The 19,094-nt window shown below is 40.1% G+C and overlaps 1 protein-coding gene across 2 annotated transcripts in view; it reads right to left on the minus strand.

Moving 5' to 3' along the window:
- The window catches only part of RERE (arginine-glutamic acid dipeptide repeats), a 427,549-nt gene that overhangs the window by 211,975 nt on the left and 196,480 nt on the right, over positions 1-19,094 (minus strand). For both annotated transcript variants that reach the window (XM_079924820.1, XM_079924821.1), the window contains 2 exons: positions 16,562-16,632; positions 7,209-7,334 (listed from right to left, as the gene is read on the minus strand). In XM_079924820.1, the coding sequence (XP_079780946.1) occupies positions 7,209-7,334; positions 16,562-16,632 (197 nt within the window). The remainder of the gene's footprint in view (positions 1-7,208; positions 7,335-16,561; positions 16,633-19,094) is intronic.

Here is a 19,094-nt window from a genome sequence, read left to right on the forward strand (position 1 = left end):
AGGAAAATGCAAATTCAGACAACAGTGAAATACCACTAACAAGCCTAACAGGGCAGTCAAAATCCAGAACACTGACAACACCAAATGTTGGTGAGGATGTGGAGCAACAGGAACTTTTCATTCACTGCTGGTGGGAACGCAGACTGGTACGGCTAACTTTGGGAAACACTTTGGTTGTTTCTTAGAAAATTAAACACACTCTTACTGGACAATCCTGCAACGAGGCTCCCGAAGGAGTTAAAAACTTACATCCACGCAATAACCTGCTATAATGGATGTTACAGCAGCTTTATTCATAATTGCTAAACCCTGGAGGAACAAAGGTAGCTTTCAGTGGGTGAAAGGATAAACAAACTGTGGTACATCCAAACAATGGAATATTATTCAGCGGGAAATATTATTCAACTGTTACGCCATGAAAAGACATGGAGGAATCTTAAGCGCATACTACTAAGTGAAAGAAGCCAATCTGAAAAGGTTACATATTGTATGATTCAAACTATATGACATTCTGCAAAAGGCAAAACTATGGAGACAGCAAAGAGATCAGTGGTTGCCAGGGGTCAGAAGGAAAGGAGGGATGAATAGGCAAAGCACAGAGGATGTTTAGGGCAGTGAGACTACTCGGTATGGAGCTCTAACAGTGGATACATGGCATTAGAAACTTGTCCAAACCCAAAGAATGTACAACACACTGAAAGTGAACCCTAATGTAAACCATGCACTTTGGATGATAAGGATGTGATAATGACCTGTGGATTCATCAACTGTAATATATGTATCACTCTGGTTTTGCTAATGGGAGAGGCCACTCATGTATAGGGTAGGAGATATATGGGAAATCTCTGTGCCTTCCACTCAATTTTTGCTGTGATCCTAAAACTGTTCTAAAAAATAAAGTCTATTTACAAAGAAAAGAAAGGAAAAAAATGACAAGTACCTGACATTCGATCTAACTGTACAACAGGAGATCAAAGATAAAACCAGAAAATGCCAACTTCCAGGCATTAGGCGTAACAATTTCTAGACTCCGGAAAGGATCAATTAACCTTAGGTATATTACTTAATCTTGACCCCAGGCCCTTAGAAAAATTGAAGGCCTTGACAGTTGTAAGAGATATTGTCACTAAAAATACTATGACGTCCTAAAAGGAGGTGTAACACACAAAGTTTAAGCTAAACAAAACTGCAAGCTCTACACCTCCATGTGCTGAAATTTCTTTGGCAATTTATAATTAATAAAACTGATTCTGGAGAACTTGTAAAGCCTGGGAACTCCATATATTTGCTTAGGTATTTTTCAAACAGTACGAAACAGCCCTAAAAAGGCAAAGTTGAAGGGCCTAACAGTGCCTTTAGGTAATGAAGGGTGATGCATTATCCCTGAAAGAAGGGAAAGCTCAATAAAACCTAAACGTGATCATTATGTTTCATACAGATCTATGGCGACAAAAAGACTGCTTAAAACAGCAGGCAGTTTTTTAAAATCATAAGGTTATTCAAATCTGTGTTCTGAAAAATGTGGCTATCATGATGTCCCTTCTGTAAAAAAAAAGAGCAGATGAATATAATGGAAGATAGCCTTAAGAACAAATTAGCTGACGTCCAGCTTCTAAGGGAGAGCAGACTGTGAAAACAACTTCTCCAAAGGAAAGGAATTCACCTGGAAGCAGGTTATAGGCTCGCTAATACTAATACTGGTCAATTGGATGTTTTAAGAATTTTTTAAACTTGCTACATTAAAATTCAACAGCTAGGGCTTCCCTGGTGGCGCAGTGGTTGAGAGTCCGCCTGCCGATACAGGGAACGCGGGTTCGTGCCCCAGTCCGGGAGGATCCCACATGCCGCGGAGCAGTTAGGCCCGTAAGCCATGGCCGCTGAGCCTGCGTGTCCGGAGCCTGTGCTCTGCAACGGGAGAGGCCACAACAGCGAGAGGCCCGCGTACCGCAAAAAAAAAAAAAAAAAAAAAAATTCAACAGCTATAAATTATCTTTCATTTAGGGTAGATGGATTAATCCCTAAATTAATATAGCACCTGTATTGGCAATTTTTCTGAAAATCAGTGGTTTTAACACCTTTCACTACAATCAAATATAAAAGACAATGGTTATTTTTGGCATACTTAGTGGCAGTTGGGGAAGCTACAGTAAACTCTGAAAAAAGCAAGATATCCTTAAAACCTCCTGTACAGCTAGAGAAGCAACAAGATGACAGTTCTTTATAAGCACCAAGCAGGTAAGAAATATAATTAACTTTACTTTTAAGACAGCATTTTATAATAAATGTTCACTTTTAATTATTAAATGGTACCAAAAGTCCCAAGTATGAGAAGTACCAGTGTTAGAAATGATACTTTAAAATGATAAATGCCTTACGTAAGCAAAAAATAATACTGTTTTAACAGTGGCTTGAGACTCAGTCAAAAAGTTTAAACTAGATTATTAGGCAAAGTATTCTTAGCTTCTAAAGAAATAAATGGTGTTATCACGTGGGCTGGCTCTAAGAACACCCAATGGTCAAGGAAGGTAGCAAGGAGCAATGGGAAGAACACCAACCAGAGACCCAAGAGATTTGGGCCTAAGCAGCGCCACATGAAGCAGGGGTTTGGGGTGAGCCACTGGACCCCGGCTTCCTGCTCTGTGTTGGTGAAGTAGGTCTGTCTAGATCAGGGGACTGGATTTATTCCAAGGGACATGCAAAGCCCAATTTCTCACACGCACAAAATTTTATCTGAAACAAATGCAGACTAACACACACAGACTACAAGGGTCATTTTTCAAATGTACACAGATGCTGTTAAGTGAGAAGGGAGCTCATCGTTGGGGTCTGCTGGTCAGGCATTTTTTTTAAACAAAAGGGCAGTAAGATAGGACCACCACAAGATAGCACCACAAGTGCTAACAGGAAAAGAAAACTCACCAATACTAAACAGGGTTCCCACACCATGCTGTTAACACCACCGTCCATCTATTCAGGGGAAAGGCCAGCCTGTAAAACTCTCAGTGGCAGAAGCCTTCTACTCTCCAAAGTGAATGAGCAGCAAGCTCGTCAGCTGAGGAACTCACTAGTAAAGTGAAGGCAAAGGGGCATCGAGGCAGGGGTCACCCATGCAGTACAAAGTCAGCCAGGGGCACAACCAAGATTACCCATGGCCAGGTGAGTTCCTGAGTTAAACCTCAGTCCTGCCAGATATTTATACAAAGGCAAGATTTTATATGAGCGCAAACCTCAAGTTTTCTCACGTACAAAATGAAATAAATGTCACAGATTGTTGTGGAGATCAAACGGGTTAAGCTACGTGAAAAGAGTAGCAGTGTGCCTAGGCACAAAGTAAATGTTCCACCGTTAGTTGACTTCCGTAACAGCTAGCTGATTTGAGGGTGTGTGTTTGTTTTTCCAGGGTTTTAATTATAGCCTTTACTTGGAAAATAGCCTCAATTAAAGAAATTTTTTAAATATTTATATAATTTTAACAGTTACTTTCCCGATTTGAGGTTTTAAGTGACCCACCTCAAGAGGCTTTAGAGAATAGCAGTTTTTAAACTTAGTTTTTAAATTTTTTTCAACATTTTAGGAATCTACTGATTATCATCCATGGTTGATAAGTATATATTCTCTCCAGGGAAATGCACATACATATAAGACTTTGCAAGCGATTCCAGAAAGTTCATAGACGCTCTTAAACTCAAGGAGACCACCTAGGGGCCTATGGGCTTCAGATTAAGAATGTCCAGAAAACTAGTAAATTATTTAACCCTGAGTCTGTACAACAAAACCCGCTGTGATAAGAGGTAATGCTTAAGGAATGCTTATTATATGCCTGCATCATGCTAAGCAATCTAATGAATTACTTCATCACCTTTGTAACAACCCTTTGAGGTAAACAGTAGTAGTGTGCCCATTTTAGAGGTGAGAAGACTAAGGGTTAGAAAGGTTGATTAACGCATCCTATGTTACACAGGAACTCATCAAGAGAAAAAATTGTTCTCTAAAGGATAATGCCCCAAAAACAAAACCAGTCGTTAAAAAAATAATGACTTGGTTCAATCACTCACCAAATAACATTTGGGCTCTTTCCAGTAGTTTTCTATTGTGAATAAAGCAGCTATGAACATTTTTTTTAGTAACTTAAATAAAATAGCTCAACCCACTACTGCAATGTTGTCTTATTTATATGTGTCAGCCACTCCACGGAGGTCTTAAACACACAAAAAGATACGACTGAAAAATAAAAATGCTAAATAACTAAATACCAAAGTGAGGAGTACTGATTTTTTAGCGAGGAGAGGATGGGTGCATCCAAGAAGCGTTCCAGCCCGCAGAGCCACGTTCATGACAGTGGAAATGAATGTGCATTTTAAATCCCCTCTAAATGGCTGCACCTTCTCTGCTTTGGACAGAGCCTCTGTCACGCCAATTAAACCCCCTGATACTGGGAACAGCTGGGGGTGCGGGATGATCTCTGTCCTGTCCGGGGAGGATCTGGGCAATGTTTTCTTTGCCTTCTCACCTCCCTCCCACCAACTACCAGTAAATCAGTAATTCTTGCTAGAAGACATCGAAGCTAACAGATTCTCGGGAACAAGTAAAAATGTTGCCCTTCTAGCACAAATACTTTTAAAATGAACAGATAAAAAATTAATAAAATTAAATCTTATGAGTTGATGCCATCATTTGTATACAGACAGAGATCACCTATACCTGAATATGCAAAGGAAGTTAAATTATGATGCAATCAACGCTATCCTATAAAAACTAAATTAACAAAAACAGTCTATTAGGGAAGACATCTGGTGTATCACGGCAGGAAACATTAATGATATTGTCTGCAACCCTGTAATCAATTTTTTCTCCCAGTAGCTCTCTCATTACACTGTATTAGATGTGTGTGCCTGCAGGATTTATGAGAACTCCACACATGGAGGGGAGCTTGGCCAACTGGATCCAATTCAGATCCAGCTCAAATGACTTTGGCAGCATGAAGCGCTGTTAAAGAACAATCAATACGTTAGCTTTATGCAGCATCATCCTGACTGAAAGAAGATTTATCATCGTACTACAGAATCTTCTCCAACCTACATATGATGGTATCTGAGAATACCACCCATCATGAACTTATTTAAATCCCTAGTGGACACAATATTTTTACTGCTAAAAAAATAAATACTCGTCATCACTAATGCTAATATAAAAAGTTTACTACATATCAATTATGGGCAAAACTTTAAATCCATTCAGCAAATCCTGGTTAGTGGGTATTGCAGTAAATGAAACAGTCTAACAATGACACTGACACTGATTAGAGAATAAAGATAATATTGGCCTGAAAGATAAAAACCATTTCTCTCTCTGTCTCTCTGTCTCTCTGTCTCTCTCTCTCTCTCTCTCTCTCTGTCTCTCTCACACACACACACACACACACACACACACACACACACACACACGATGGTAACTGGTAAAGGCTGAAGCTTTTGAAGTATGCAGTCAAGTTGGGACTCTGCTAATTTGTCCCTTAAGCTGTCAGTATCTCTCCAGGGATTAAAATTAGATTTTTATCCACTACGTTGGGTTTTATCTTCCATTGTGAATGGCTATTATATCAAGACTTCCAAGGCTTCCATAATGTGAACCTTTTTCTCTGGTCTAATTCTTGATAAATTACAGTGGCAACTACCTAAACATGAAAATGTTGTGACAATTATTCCTGATTTTATTACAATTATTAATGTCCCATCTCCACTGTCTTGGTCCTCTTCATTTTATGCATGGATGACAGTCCTAGCCACCTAATTGGAACTTTTACAGTCTTTCCCCACTCCACACTCTACCCAATGAATCTTCTTAAGCAGTGATCTGCAGATCGGCCTGCCCACAATAAAAAAGCCTGCAAGGCTCTCTTCGGCCTAGAACATAAAATGTCACCTTGTCTAACCTTTCAGACCCTCAACGATCCGGCCCCATTTTGTATCCCCACCTCTGCCTCCCAGGACCCACTAACCTGTGCTCTTCTTTGACGTCCTGCGGCATCTTCTCACAACTCCCAGCTTCACCAGGCTCACTGCCTACATTGCTTTTAAGAACAGGCTGACACGTACACCTGGCGAGCTGAGCTCCTCCACTCTGCCTGCCCACGTGTTACTGGTGTACCAAAAACACACCCGGCTCCTCAGTACCTAGCTACCTTCCCAAAACTTTCCCAAGCGCTGCTACAGGCCATCAGGAGTGCTCTCTTTTCCTAGTCTCAAGATACTAATATGCTACACGGCAAGTGAACAAGTCGTTGCATACTGCCAGTATCTGGATCTGTGCGTGCATGTACGAGGGCTATTCTCTTGTGTTATTTCCTAATCAAGCATGAGTTTGAGCCCCAGGGTCAGATTAGGTAAAACAAGGGAAAGACAGGTCTTAACCTTCTTTAGTGACTAGCAGCGGTCAATCAGAACAATAAACACCTGTCCTTCAGAAAACTTGAGCATTAAATCCTCATGAAGGAAGGAAAATGAAGACAGGTGTGTACACCGAGCTTCCAGAAAAGGTGAGGCACACGGCACAAAGGTAACCCTCGTGGATCACTAACACCAGGCCCTGTGCTCCAGGGGACAAAGAGCTGAAGACACTGCATCCTGCTTCACCTCACGTAACGCCCCACATCATCACCAGGTAACAGAGGATTTGCCGGGGTACAGCTGAGAGCACTCCATCTACTCCCCAACCCAAGCCTTTCAAACGTTTATTCTGTATCCGGCCCTGCAGAAAAGCCCAGCTACCTCTGAGCAATACTCTACCGAAGGTCACCGGAGAGGGCAGCCGCCCGAACAGTTTAGACTCACGGGCCACAAGTCCCGGTGATCCTGGGGAAAGGCGCAGTCCGCACGCGGACTCAGACTTACCCCCTTTTCCCCTATTTCAGTCGCCAACGTCCATACTCGCTGCTGATTGCCAGCTCCTGCTCCTTGCAGCGGCCCAGCATGCTCTCTGCTGGTGCCAACACCCCTCCACCACCAAGCCCCCCGACTTCTGGAACTGTCCTAGAGGGGTAAGGCAAGTCCCGTATTTTGCTTCCTCTGTGCGTGTACTTGTTACTCCTTTAAGAACACATACGATACAGCACATTTTTAAAGGGGCTCTGGGGAGGGAGGTGATATTCCTATTTTATACCCTGTGGGATATAAAATATTGATAGCTTTTAAAAACGGGATTCTCCTTACCCCTACAGGCCCTCTCCCGGCTTCAGAAAGATGCTGTGGCGGCTGTGCTGCCACCGGCAGAGAGCATGCTGGGGGGTCGCACAAAGCAGGAGGTGGAGATCTGCAACAGGCCTGGGAGTTGTGGACCTAAAAGAGAAAAAAGTTTTAAGTTAACAGGCCCAGTGTCCTCTCATACCCTGGTTACTAGGGGCACTCAGCACACAAGCAGGCAGCTGCACAAATCCTTTAGCAGGTGGCCTCTGAAGTCTCAGCGAATCTGTTCTGCCACTAAAGTTAAACTCCGCACATCAGTCAGAGCTGCTTCCTTTCTCCAGCGTGAACATACGACCCTCTGGCTCCACACTCTCAGTATGGGCCTGTCATAAAGCGGTATGGTGTGTGCCCCTCAAAATAACCAAGTTAAGATGTGACACAGTGTCAAAGCACCGTGACAGTGGCATGCTTTGCTTATAACAAAAACAAAAATGCAATGGTGTCAGATAAACATGACTATAAAATAAACCACCAGTGGACAAACTGAGCTTTCAGAAGAGTTTCTAAGGAGAGATGCCAGAGGCATAGGACATGTACTTCAGAAGGAAATGCTCAACGTACTGGGGGCAGGGGCCTCAAAGAAAGATCCTACCATTTTCTCAAAGTCCTAGTTTAACTTTGTAAAGCTAAAGATAAGGTAACATACAAAGGCTTAACACCAGAGGAAAAAGAAGACACCATTCAAACAAGCTTTAATTTACTCACAAGGTAAATGTAATGAACAGACTGGAGCATAAAGTTCAAGAAAGATATTATTTCTTTTAGGGGCAAAACCAGTTTGGTATGTACCATATGTCTTTTTTTTTTTTTTTAAGAAACTTTTAAAACATTTAAAACCAGCAAAATATTAAAGAGCAACTTCTGAAAGCCAGCACAGTCCTGATAAGTATCAAAAGAAGATACTTCAGATGACAGTCTGAATATGTCCCTTTTCAAAAACTCCAGGGAGTACGTAACATTTCCCAAAACCTAACCAATCCAATTTCATGTTGTTTTAATGAACTAAAAACCCCATAAAATCCAAATACTTATGTGAATTTCTGTTCTTAAGATGGTTTTTAAATTACAGGTAAGCAAACTTTTCATATTAAATCATTTTTAGGGAGTCCTGAGACATATAATTCATTTCAAAAAGCTAAGACTCACTCTCTAACAGCTTCCTGTGGCCCAAGATTTTAATATGCTCCATCAACTACTTATTTTCTTTTTATGTCTCTCTGAAAACAAACAAAAAAGATAAATCCCAAGAAAAAGAGCTGATCTTGGGCATGTCTTTATCATGATGCTTTTCTTTTCTGTTCTTTCCTTTCTCTACAGACGACCCTCTAGAGCATCCTGGGCTCCCACACCATATATGCTTCCTGTGCGGCCAGTCTCTGACTCCCACTGCCCCCACGGACAGTAAATATACATGACCTGCACAGACAGCAAGTGTTAGTAGCCATAGCCTTCTCCACCACACACCTCCCACCTCCCCATACCAGCACTGCAAATTTCTAATCAAAGATTCAACTGTGCACTAGAATGTACAGTATACTCAAGATCTTTTCATATAAGCATCAAATAAAAATGAACCTGTGGTTAATCTCTTGCACTAGGAGTTAATCAGACCACTCAAATCCTTATTCATTCAAATCAAGGGTTTTAAACAGAAAGACACTTGGCAAAGCATTTCTAAGCATGTTGGCATTACTTAATGTGCAAAAGTTCAAGTAATTATTAAAACATTTTAAACATGAAAAAAGGCATCATTTCAAAGCATTTCATTATTCTTACTTATGAATCAGAAAACGCTGACAGTATCTCAGTTGCCCTAATTTTCTTTCGTTTCTTCTAATGGATTTTTTCTTCTATAATTTTGAGTTGGTCCTTAACACAAACAACCACATATACACAAATTACAAATTTCCAGTTCTAAGAAATAAGAGTTGGAATGACAAGATTTTACCAGTATTCTTGCACAGTAGCTCTCTGCAAATATCAGATTGTCTCAAACGTTCTTAAGTTCCTTTTTTAAAAAATCAGAATACCTAGAGTTTTTTGCATTGAAAAAATTTTACATATAGAGAACAGGTTTACCATTAAAATAACATTTTTAGATACTTCATGGAAGTAAATATAATTAAACTTTTTAAGTGATTTCTTAGAGTCCTAAAATCCAAATACATTAGGAGAAAATGAACTACCCAACTTCACAGTAATCGTGAACCATTAAAACTTTAAATACCACGTGGCCTACGATGACTGTCAGCCATGAGTGAAAACAGACCACTGAGAAGCTAAGTAAATGGAACCAATGAGATGTTCTGAGATTACTTATTCCCAAAGCCTCGCTTTGATTTTCACTTGTGTCACCACTTCCTTCCACTTAATTGACACTCGTATCACGCGAAGAGGCTGTGGTGATTCAAAATAACTTTCAACATGATTGTCCTATAATTGGGGTGGAGGTGGGGGGCAGGCACAGCAGATACCCAACAACGCAGCATCTGACTATGCCCATCAAACTCAGGGCTAAGCGATAGCATCCCACTCTTAAAATTATAAACTTCAAATTCCAACATGAAAAGGACATTTAATCCTTGCACATATATGTATTATTGGTGGGTTACTCCAAACACAGCATGGAGGAAGCTCAATACCCCATTATAGTTTATCACAATGCTTATCGATAGCAACTAAGCAACCATGACCTTTATGTTAAACAAAGAAGGTTGGGGTAGGGGAAGGCGTGGCCTTTAGAAGAATACTCTAGCACCAAATCAGTAATTCAAACCTTTTCCCTTTTTTACTTTTTTTTTTAATTGAAGTATATACAACGTACAATATTATATAAGATACGGGTATACAATATAGTGATTCACAGTTTTTAAAGATTATAGTCCATTTCCAGTTATTATAGAATATTCGGTATATTCCACGTTGTACAATATATCCTTGTACCTTATTTTACACATAATAGTTTGTACCTCTTTATCCCCTACCCCTATCTTGCCCCTCCCCTCTTCCCTCTCCGCACTGATACACTAATTTGTTCTCTATATCTGTAAGTCTGTTTCTTTATTTTAAATTATAGTCACTAGTTTGTTGTATTTTTTAGATTCCACACTAAAGTGATATCATACAGTGCTTGTCTTTCTCTGTCTGACTTACTTCACTTAGCAAAGTACCCTCCAAGTCCATTCATGTTGTTGCAAATGGCAAAATTTCCTTCTTTTCTCCAACTTTTTCTTGACCTAGAAATCACTGTATAAGAGCACTGTCCCACCATGCACCCACTCCTGACAGGTGAGAACAATTAAACTAACAAAGGAACAACTCTTTTTAAAGAACTGTCTCTGCTGTACTTTCCACTAAGTAAGATGTAACTCCTCACTCTATAAACTGAGAACACTTGATAACAAACTTCAAAGTCTTCACTTCATTATCCAACACTACACTCAAGACACAAAGCTGTAACCAAGTGGTACCGACCTTTTTACAGGGAATGAACAAAGAGGGTAAAGAGAAAAAGAAACTACAAATAGACTCAATTCTGCAGGCCTAACTTGAGGGACTATAAAAAACCAAAAGAGAAAACAGCTACTGTTTCACACGGAAACAAGTCATCACATCCTATGGCATTTTTCATATCTGCTGGCCTTCTCTGGGATGTTTACATATAGACTAAGCCCTCATTTATCTTTGCTAGAAGTCAGCGACATAGCAAACTCGAAACAGAATGTCTAAAAACTGTTATGACTTTGGCTACACTCACATAAACTTCCTGAAGAAAATTAAAACTGAGGTTTAACGTATTTTTAGAATTTTATTATTTAAATATATAAAATACTACACATTGCAGGCTAACTGAAGGTAACGAAGCAGATCTCTTTGGCCTGTTTAATAAATGGAAGATTAATTTGTAGTTAATGCATGGACTGTATCAAACAACTACTAAAGATCTTTGAAAACTTTATCCAGTCAATTTTTTCCACTGAAATGTAACTTCATTCAATATTCAGTAAATATTTAGTATGGATCTTATATGGGCAATGTATATATACATCAATGAATAAAACAGACGTGGTGGTATCTGCCCTTACAAAGCTTAAACCTAGAGCACCAACTCAATGTCAATGTCACGATCATCCCATGGCCCAGGCACTGCACTATCCACTTTGTAGGTTTGATCTTTTAATCTAAAAACAACCCATCTGCAAGGTAGGTGCTTTATATCCCAACTTCATATGTAAGTACAGCAAGGTTAGTGTCTTGCCCAAGGTCATGGAAGATAGCAACTGATGGAACAGACCAGCTGATGTCAAAGTCCAGCTCCCAACCCATGCACTCTACCATCCCCCAACTCAGTCCCAGAATCAAATCTAAAATTCTGAATTAGCCATGTTCAAATTAATGCAGATTTCCTGCCCCCCACCCCAAAAAGTTTTCAATACAAGGCTGACCTAATATTAAAATGATGCCCATTTCCTGAATGCCCATACACCATACATTCTGTGCTGAGTGGTCACATCAACCAAGCTGGGATTAAATAAGTGTGGTGTATAATACATAAATGATAATTAACTCACTGTGTGTACACACGGATGTACACAAGAGTGCATGTTAACGAAACCTCCCTTATCTCCCAGCATTATCTACGTAAAGGTCTCTAACAAAAAAAACGAGAAGATATGAGTACTTATTCTCAGTAAGTTTTCATTTTAAAGAAGGAAAAGCAGCTTCTTGCTTTTAATACACTTCTGAGAAACTCAATTTGGTGGAGAGAAGGCAATTTCAACGGTAAGTGGAACCTAAGCTGAAGCCCCTGACTGCTGCACTGGGGTGCCCGGGGTGACCAGCCTTTGCGTAGGGTTACAGGTACAGACCAGGAACTGGAAGCAAACTCCAAATGCTCCTCCCCCAGCTGCTCACATTCGACTGTGAAACGAGGTGTACATGGCGCTGCACCTTGACGAGCTCGGCCCCCCACTCACAGCAGCAATGGAGATGTGCCTTCCCCAAGGTAACAAGTGGCAGGCGCCCTCCACTACTCTATGTTCAAAGTCAGCACTGAAAACGTATGCTGTTAGGAACAGAAACGACACAAGAGCACATGCATCCGTGCAGGGCAGTGACAACACACTGAGCCCTAAAAAGTCAACTGGAAATAGCCTAACGTCACAAAAGACGTATCCCCAACTCTAAGGAATGTCAGGTTTAATTTTAAAGACAATTACATTTTACTAGGCCAAACAGGAGCAAAAATGAATCAATGGTAGCTGCTCAAAATAGTATTTGTAATAATTACCTATCCGAGCTGAAAATTCATCTCATGTAACAGCTAAAGAACTGATAATTATATAACTCAAGGAAACAAACATCATATTCTTTCTATTTAACAAACGACAGAAACTCATTAGGAATCCACACAGAATTCCCATGCAGAGTATTAGAGGAATGGCTTCAACTACTTATCTGTGAATGAAGAATTAGGTACGAAGCACCACTACTAGAGCCAGACAAGGAACAAGGATCCTTGGTGTTATGCTGAATGGAAACCACTAATCTCAATAATCTCCTTGTTAAGCATTCTCAGAATCCATGATTATTTCTAGATAGCAAATTAATTCTATTATGCTAAGGCCTGGACTTCTATAAAAATGGAATCTTACTGTTTTTTAGTAAAAGTAAGGAATCTTGCTCTTAGGACATTACGTGAATGGCTTCCTCCACATCAGTCCTGTTCAGGGTTCCCCAAAGAGGGCTGACATCCAGTTAACACCACAGCCACTGTCTGTCCAATCACAACCTAAGATCACTGAGGGAAGGAACTATATCTTAGATTCTTCAGTCCCCCTTATGGTGCTGCGCTCAACAAAGAACACAAAGTAGGCTTTCAACAAATGCCTGTCGAAGGCACTGGTGATAACCCAAAACGCTCCTAACTGCACTCTGTGTTATACTGCTCCGTGGTGACAGTGACTCATTCGGGAACAAAACCCTCAAAGCAAACACAGTGACCTAGAAAAGCTATGGGAGCACAGCATATGCAGATGGGATAGCAAGCTCTTTCAGTTATGCTTACTAGAGATCTGCTCAAGCTGGCCCAAGAGCCCTCTACTCAGGAGAGACAATAGGATAATCTAAGAATCCAACGGGAAGAAGCACCAATACAGCAGGACTCAGGGAGAGCACTCGTGCTCTCGCTCTCTCTCCCTCTCTCTCCCTCTCTCTCTCTCTCTCTCTCTCTCTCTCTCTCTCTCTCTCTCTCTCTCTCTGCACAGCTGCTCCAAAATCCTCTGCTTCTCCCAGCTTCCTGCCCTTCTCCCCTTCCTGCCCTTCCTGTTCACCCAGTGCCTCTGACAGTCCCAAAACACATCTTGTTCTCAAAACTCACCATGCTAAAAGGACTGATTCTAATTTATGGTATAAACAAAGAAATACATCTCTCAGTTAAACCTCAAACCATAAAAAGATAAAATACATAACTAATCAACAACATGTCAAAGCTATTGGGTTTTTGTTTTCCACTGTTCCACTTGCCATGCATGGTATCTGCTGTGGGCAAAACCAACTCCAATTTCTTCTTCTTGAAATCTTGCAAAGAAACAAAGAACATTTCCTTCTGTTCATCTTTTCCCCTTATAGGTTAAGCTGAAGGAAAAGAAGTCTATGATTATTCTTACCTATTAGGTTATCTTTTTGGAAGTAGTATTGAGAAACAAGGAAAGGAAGTGGGTATCCAGACAACAAACACATCCCTTCCAGGAGCAAATATGTCTTCAACATCCCTGTTATTCTTACACAGAAACTGTGAATACGTGCTGAATACAGAACTCAAACAAAAACATCTCTCATAGCAATATGTGACTTAGAAAAAGGTATCTAAACCTATAGCACCCCACTTCCCACGCTGTTTCTGCAGACAGCTTTAATGTGCTGTACTAGACCAATCCTGATGACAGAAGTTTCAGCTTTTATTGCTGTTAATACCCTGAGCAATTACTGTAGCTCAGCAGGAACCTCTGCCCTGAACAGCAACTATCACATTGTAATCAGCATTTCATAAGAGACACCATTCAAACACGAAGGCACCTGCTGACGTGGAAAAATTGTACAAAAGGGGCTCAGACTCTAATAGGTAAAAGGAAAATCTCTGCAGTTTTATTTCACAGCTGTATCTTTTCCATGGTGTGGTGGTATTATATCTGGTAAAGATCACACACAAAGACAATGAGCAGGGAAAGAGCAGTAGCAGCACCACTAGCAAAAGAAAACTCTTCAGGAAACAAGGCCACCGCCCAGATTTGCAGATGTCAGTGCAGCGTCTGTAAAAAACAGTCTTTGGAAGGCAACATATAATAAATAGCAAAGACCTCTAAAAAATGGTAAAACCTCATGTTGACATAAAATCTGAGCAGAAAGCATGTGATTTACAAGATTAAACCGCAAGGCCACCTTGTAAAACTAGAAGGTAAAAGCAGCCTACCAAGAATAAAGAAATCTTAGCAGTAAATGGCCCATTTTACTTTCTTTTAAAGTAGCAAAAAGCATGTTATTACTTACGTGATAATTTTTGAACAAAGAAAAATAAATGGCATGCAACTTTTTAACTAACTCAATTGCATATACTAACTGGACATTTGGAGTCATTTAAAATGCATTTAAAAAAAAAAAAAAACTAAGGAGGGCTTCACTGGTGGCACAGCGGTTGAGAGTCCGCCTGCCGATGCAGGGGACACGGGTTCGTGCCCCGGTCCAGGAAGATCCCACATGCCGCGGAGCGGCTGGGCCCGTGGGCCATGGCCGCTGAGCCTGTGCATCCGGAGCCTGTGCTCCGCAGCGGGAGAGGCCACAACAGTGACAGGCCCGCATACCACAAAAAAAAAAAAAAAAAAAAAAGGAGATGCAGAGTTCAGACTACACTACTTTTCTTTAGGCTGAAATGTCACATACAATGTATGTCAGAGCACAAGTATTATCAAAAGTTACAAAGCGTTTTGGAAATAATGGCTGGCTTTCACAGATACTGACACATATCTCTACAAAGCTAAAGAATTAGGATTTCTCCAGACCTAAGAATGTACACAGTGTTCACAACCTTCAAGTACAATAAGTCCCCTACATACGAACCTTCAAGTTGCGACCTTTCAAAGACGCAAACGTGCATTCACATGTGCAATCACGTAAGTTAGTGCATGTGTCTGGCGTACATTGTCATGTGCGTGCATCCTCTACAAGTGGTTGTGCTTTTGTGTACTTTACTGTACAGTACAGTATACAGTAGTACAGTATCATTATTTCAAGCCCAGGATGTCTGCAAGCAAGCGTAAAAGCAGTGGTATATAGCCAATTGTGTTAGTTGGGTACCTAGGCTAACTTTGTTGGACTTAGGAACGTATTCTCTGAACGGAACTTGTTCGTATGTAGGCGATTTACTGTACAGGATCCTTTCTTAACATCTAAATGTTTCAAAAGACTCCCCAAATGACACTACTCCGATAGCACTTCACATAACAATTGCTTGAGGAAAATACATAATAAAGTGATTCTTAACTCTGTACTTTCATTAAATAAGTTAATTTAAAAAAATCACAGCAGCATATTAATACATTTGAAAAGCAGTTGTACAAACATGTGTGAAGTATATTTATTTAGTTTATTTGAGACCGAGAATGCTTATTTACAGACCTCTGCAAAATCTCTAGGGTTATCAGGGGCTCCAAAGCCCCAAGTGTGAGAACCAGTGGTCTAAAAACAAGAGATTTCACACTGGCAACATTGGCACTTAGGTACCTGTGGAAGTAAAAGTACCGAAGTACTTTTTAATGAGAAAGTACTGTAGCTGTATCATCCCCAAGCCAAACTTCCTTCCCCGACCTCCACCACGGGAGACACCCAGAAAAGGTTCAAGATACACTCCATATTTGCTTAAAATACCTAAGTAAATTACAACTGCCACAGAAAATAATCATCTCTGGCCCATTTATATTCTCTTTTTTCCCCCAATTCATCATTAAATCCAAAGTTTATTTTACATCAGGTTCTTCACAATGACTGAGAAAAAATGAACTATTACAGGAGCTCAAGGGAATCTCTGAAATAGTTGTCAGAACAGCTACTAAATGAATAAAAACTTCAGAAACGTTTGTTTACACTTAGTGTTATAAAGCTGATTACTGCCTTATTTGAGTGCTGCAGTCACCAGGCAGTCAGCACTCAGAGCTGAACTGGTTACCAAGTCAGTACGATAGAGAAGCAATCAAAAGAGACAGCCAGTGGAACTGGGAAAAGAGAAGGTACAGAGTAGAATCAACAGCACATGAAAAGATGCTTACCAGTTTGAAGTCTTGGATGCTACAGATGAAATACGGTGTGTTTGGCCTCCGACTCTCGATATACACACAGTCTTTAAAAGAAAAAGAAAATTTAAAACAATGGCATTTACCTTTAATGGATCAAAGACAGGGCCCATAAAGCCACTGCATAAATAAATAAATGACAAAGCACATGCCTTTTATAGAAAATAAATTTTTAAAGGTGATATTAAATGACAAATAATTTTAAGCTAAAGGAAAACAGCTCTTGGGTTCTTTTTGACCACTTTCTGATAATTTAAATAACTTGATAAAGCCTCAATTATTGTTTCCAGCATCCCTGAAGAAGGGGGAGTGGGAATCCCATGAGATTATCCATAGTCAGATGGAGAAACTTCAATAAAGGGAATTACTTGCTCAAGGTTACACACCAAGACAAAATCTTGAATATATTACTCAGATAGATGCTCCCCGTCTTCACAAAGAGAAACAGCTTTGCCAAGTGCTGCTTTATTTTTAATAAATATTTTGTGAGGAAATAAGTGAAATACGTAAAGAATACTAGCTTGAACATGCTATTACAACGAACTTTTCACACACATGAAGAAAAAGAAAACCAATCTAGTATCTTATGGATAACTTTCTATTAAATTTTAACGTGAACATATTTTCTAATAGTAAAGAAAACCAAGGCAGCCAATCAGAGATGGAATGAAGTAAACCAAATTAGATTTTCCTCAGGGAAGAAGGGCACTTTCGTAAATTACATCTGACATGGCGGTGGCTGGGTAATTATTTTTGATGCTCTCAACAGCTGGAGTCTAAAGGTTATTTTTTAAAATGATCAGTTAAGACACATTTTTTTTTTAAGAAGCAATGATTTTAAGGGAAGCAGTGACTATAAAGGAATGTAAAAACTCTCCACACTACAAGCAAAGACTCAGAAGTAAAGGCATCTGCAGTCAATCTAATTTTCTAGGGAGAGTGACCATAATGCCCACATTTAAAATGCCATGTGTTTTATCCTTCCTCATGACCCTTCACAACAAATGTGTCTTAGAATAACTCTAGATGCTTGAGAACAGAGGCAGGTTCCTCTACTTCTTCATTTCATGCATGTTAACAACACCCTCCCCAGCAAAAAGCAAAGGAGCAGAGGTTTGGAGCCCTCGATCCAGTGGAAATTCTAGTCCCACCACAGGTGCTAGCAGACCCACTAAGAGGCAGAACAGGAAGAAAGACACAAAGAAGACTAAAGGCCACTGCCTTCCAAGAAACTTTCTGAAAGACATCAGGATTCTTGTAGCCCAAAGTCATTAAGGAAAAAGAAGACGTCTGAAAGTCAACCATTTAGGCATCCAGAATTTCCCAACAGATTTCTCTACTCAGATGTAGGCTCAACAACAGCAATCCGATCTCTGAATCCATATAAAACAGCAGCTCAGGAATGAACTGCTGACTGAGCTTTCTATCTTGTTCCAAAGTCCAGGATGCTGGGAAAAAACTCTGTTCAACATTCAGGCAACATGCACTTAACACGCTGATCACCTTAAGGGACAAAGAAGAGATCTCTTCCCACTGTGGTAGAGAGTTCTCTACCTAAGCCCCAACTTGCTGTTCAAGGAAAAACTGAAGAAACCCATTCTCTAAATAAAAACTGTAGCTCCGACTTGCACAGTGTGGGGACAACCCAAGGTTCTTAATTTCTGTGTTCCAATCCTTGTTGTACCCACTACCAGCACTTCACATCTCTAGACATCCACTGTTTACTCATCTCACCTGAACACAAATCACAGCCCATATGCCCTCTTCTTCCTATCACCTCCTACAAGTAAGTATTTTCTGTATCTCATAACGTAACACTGTCATACCTAGCTACTGTTCACTGACTTCAAAACTAACAGGTCCCTTCCTAACTAATGATCTCCACTTTCTTAAAGCTCATGTGACAAAAAAAAACTTGCTGTATTCGATGGTCTGATCCCACATCACATCTCGCCCTCCCCTAGGCTGCACTGCCTTAAAGAAACACCAACTCCCGTACCCCATCCATACCAAGCCTTCTTTACTCCTTTATTCTTACAAGCACCTGCAACCTTATAATGAGTTACCTCCAGTGGCAATAAACTCTCATGACTCCTCTGTAAAGAAACAACATCTCCTCTCCTTGATGTAAGATTTCCTTTCCTTTATACAAAGTTGACAACTTACATCCCCTTGTGTGGTCAGTTATTTGGCAGTCAGATGGTCTGCACTGTCTACTTCACTATCAATTTTGAGCTCAAAGAAACCAAACCTATTAATTTCTGCATTCACCCCCCCAAGGACTAATGTCTGACACTGGTGTTGGTAAGACTAGACAGAACTGAAATCAATGACAGATGGTTAGATAGTGAGGATTATGAATAACTTTATTCTTTTTACACAATGAAAAGCTTTATATTCTTTTTTCATAATCAACAGAATCATTATTACTATAAACCCTCTTATATAAAGTAAAAACATAAAGTAGGTATTAACTTGTATATTAAAAAGCTTTCCAGAATAGGAGAGA

The sequence above is a fragment of the Stenella coeruleoalba genome, assembly GCF_951394435.1.
Source record: "Stenella coeruleoalba genome assembly, chromosome: 1".
NCBI lineage: Eukaryota > Metazoa > Chordata > Mammalia > Artiodactyla > Delphinidae > Stenella > Stenella coeruleoalba.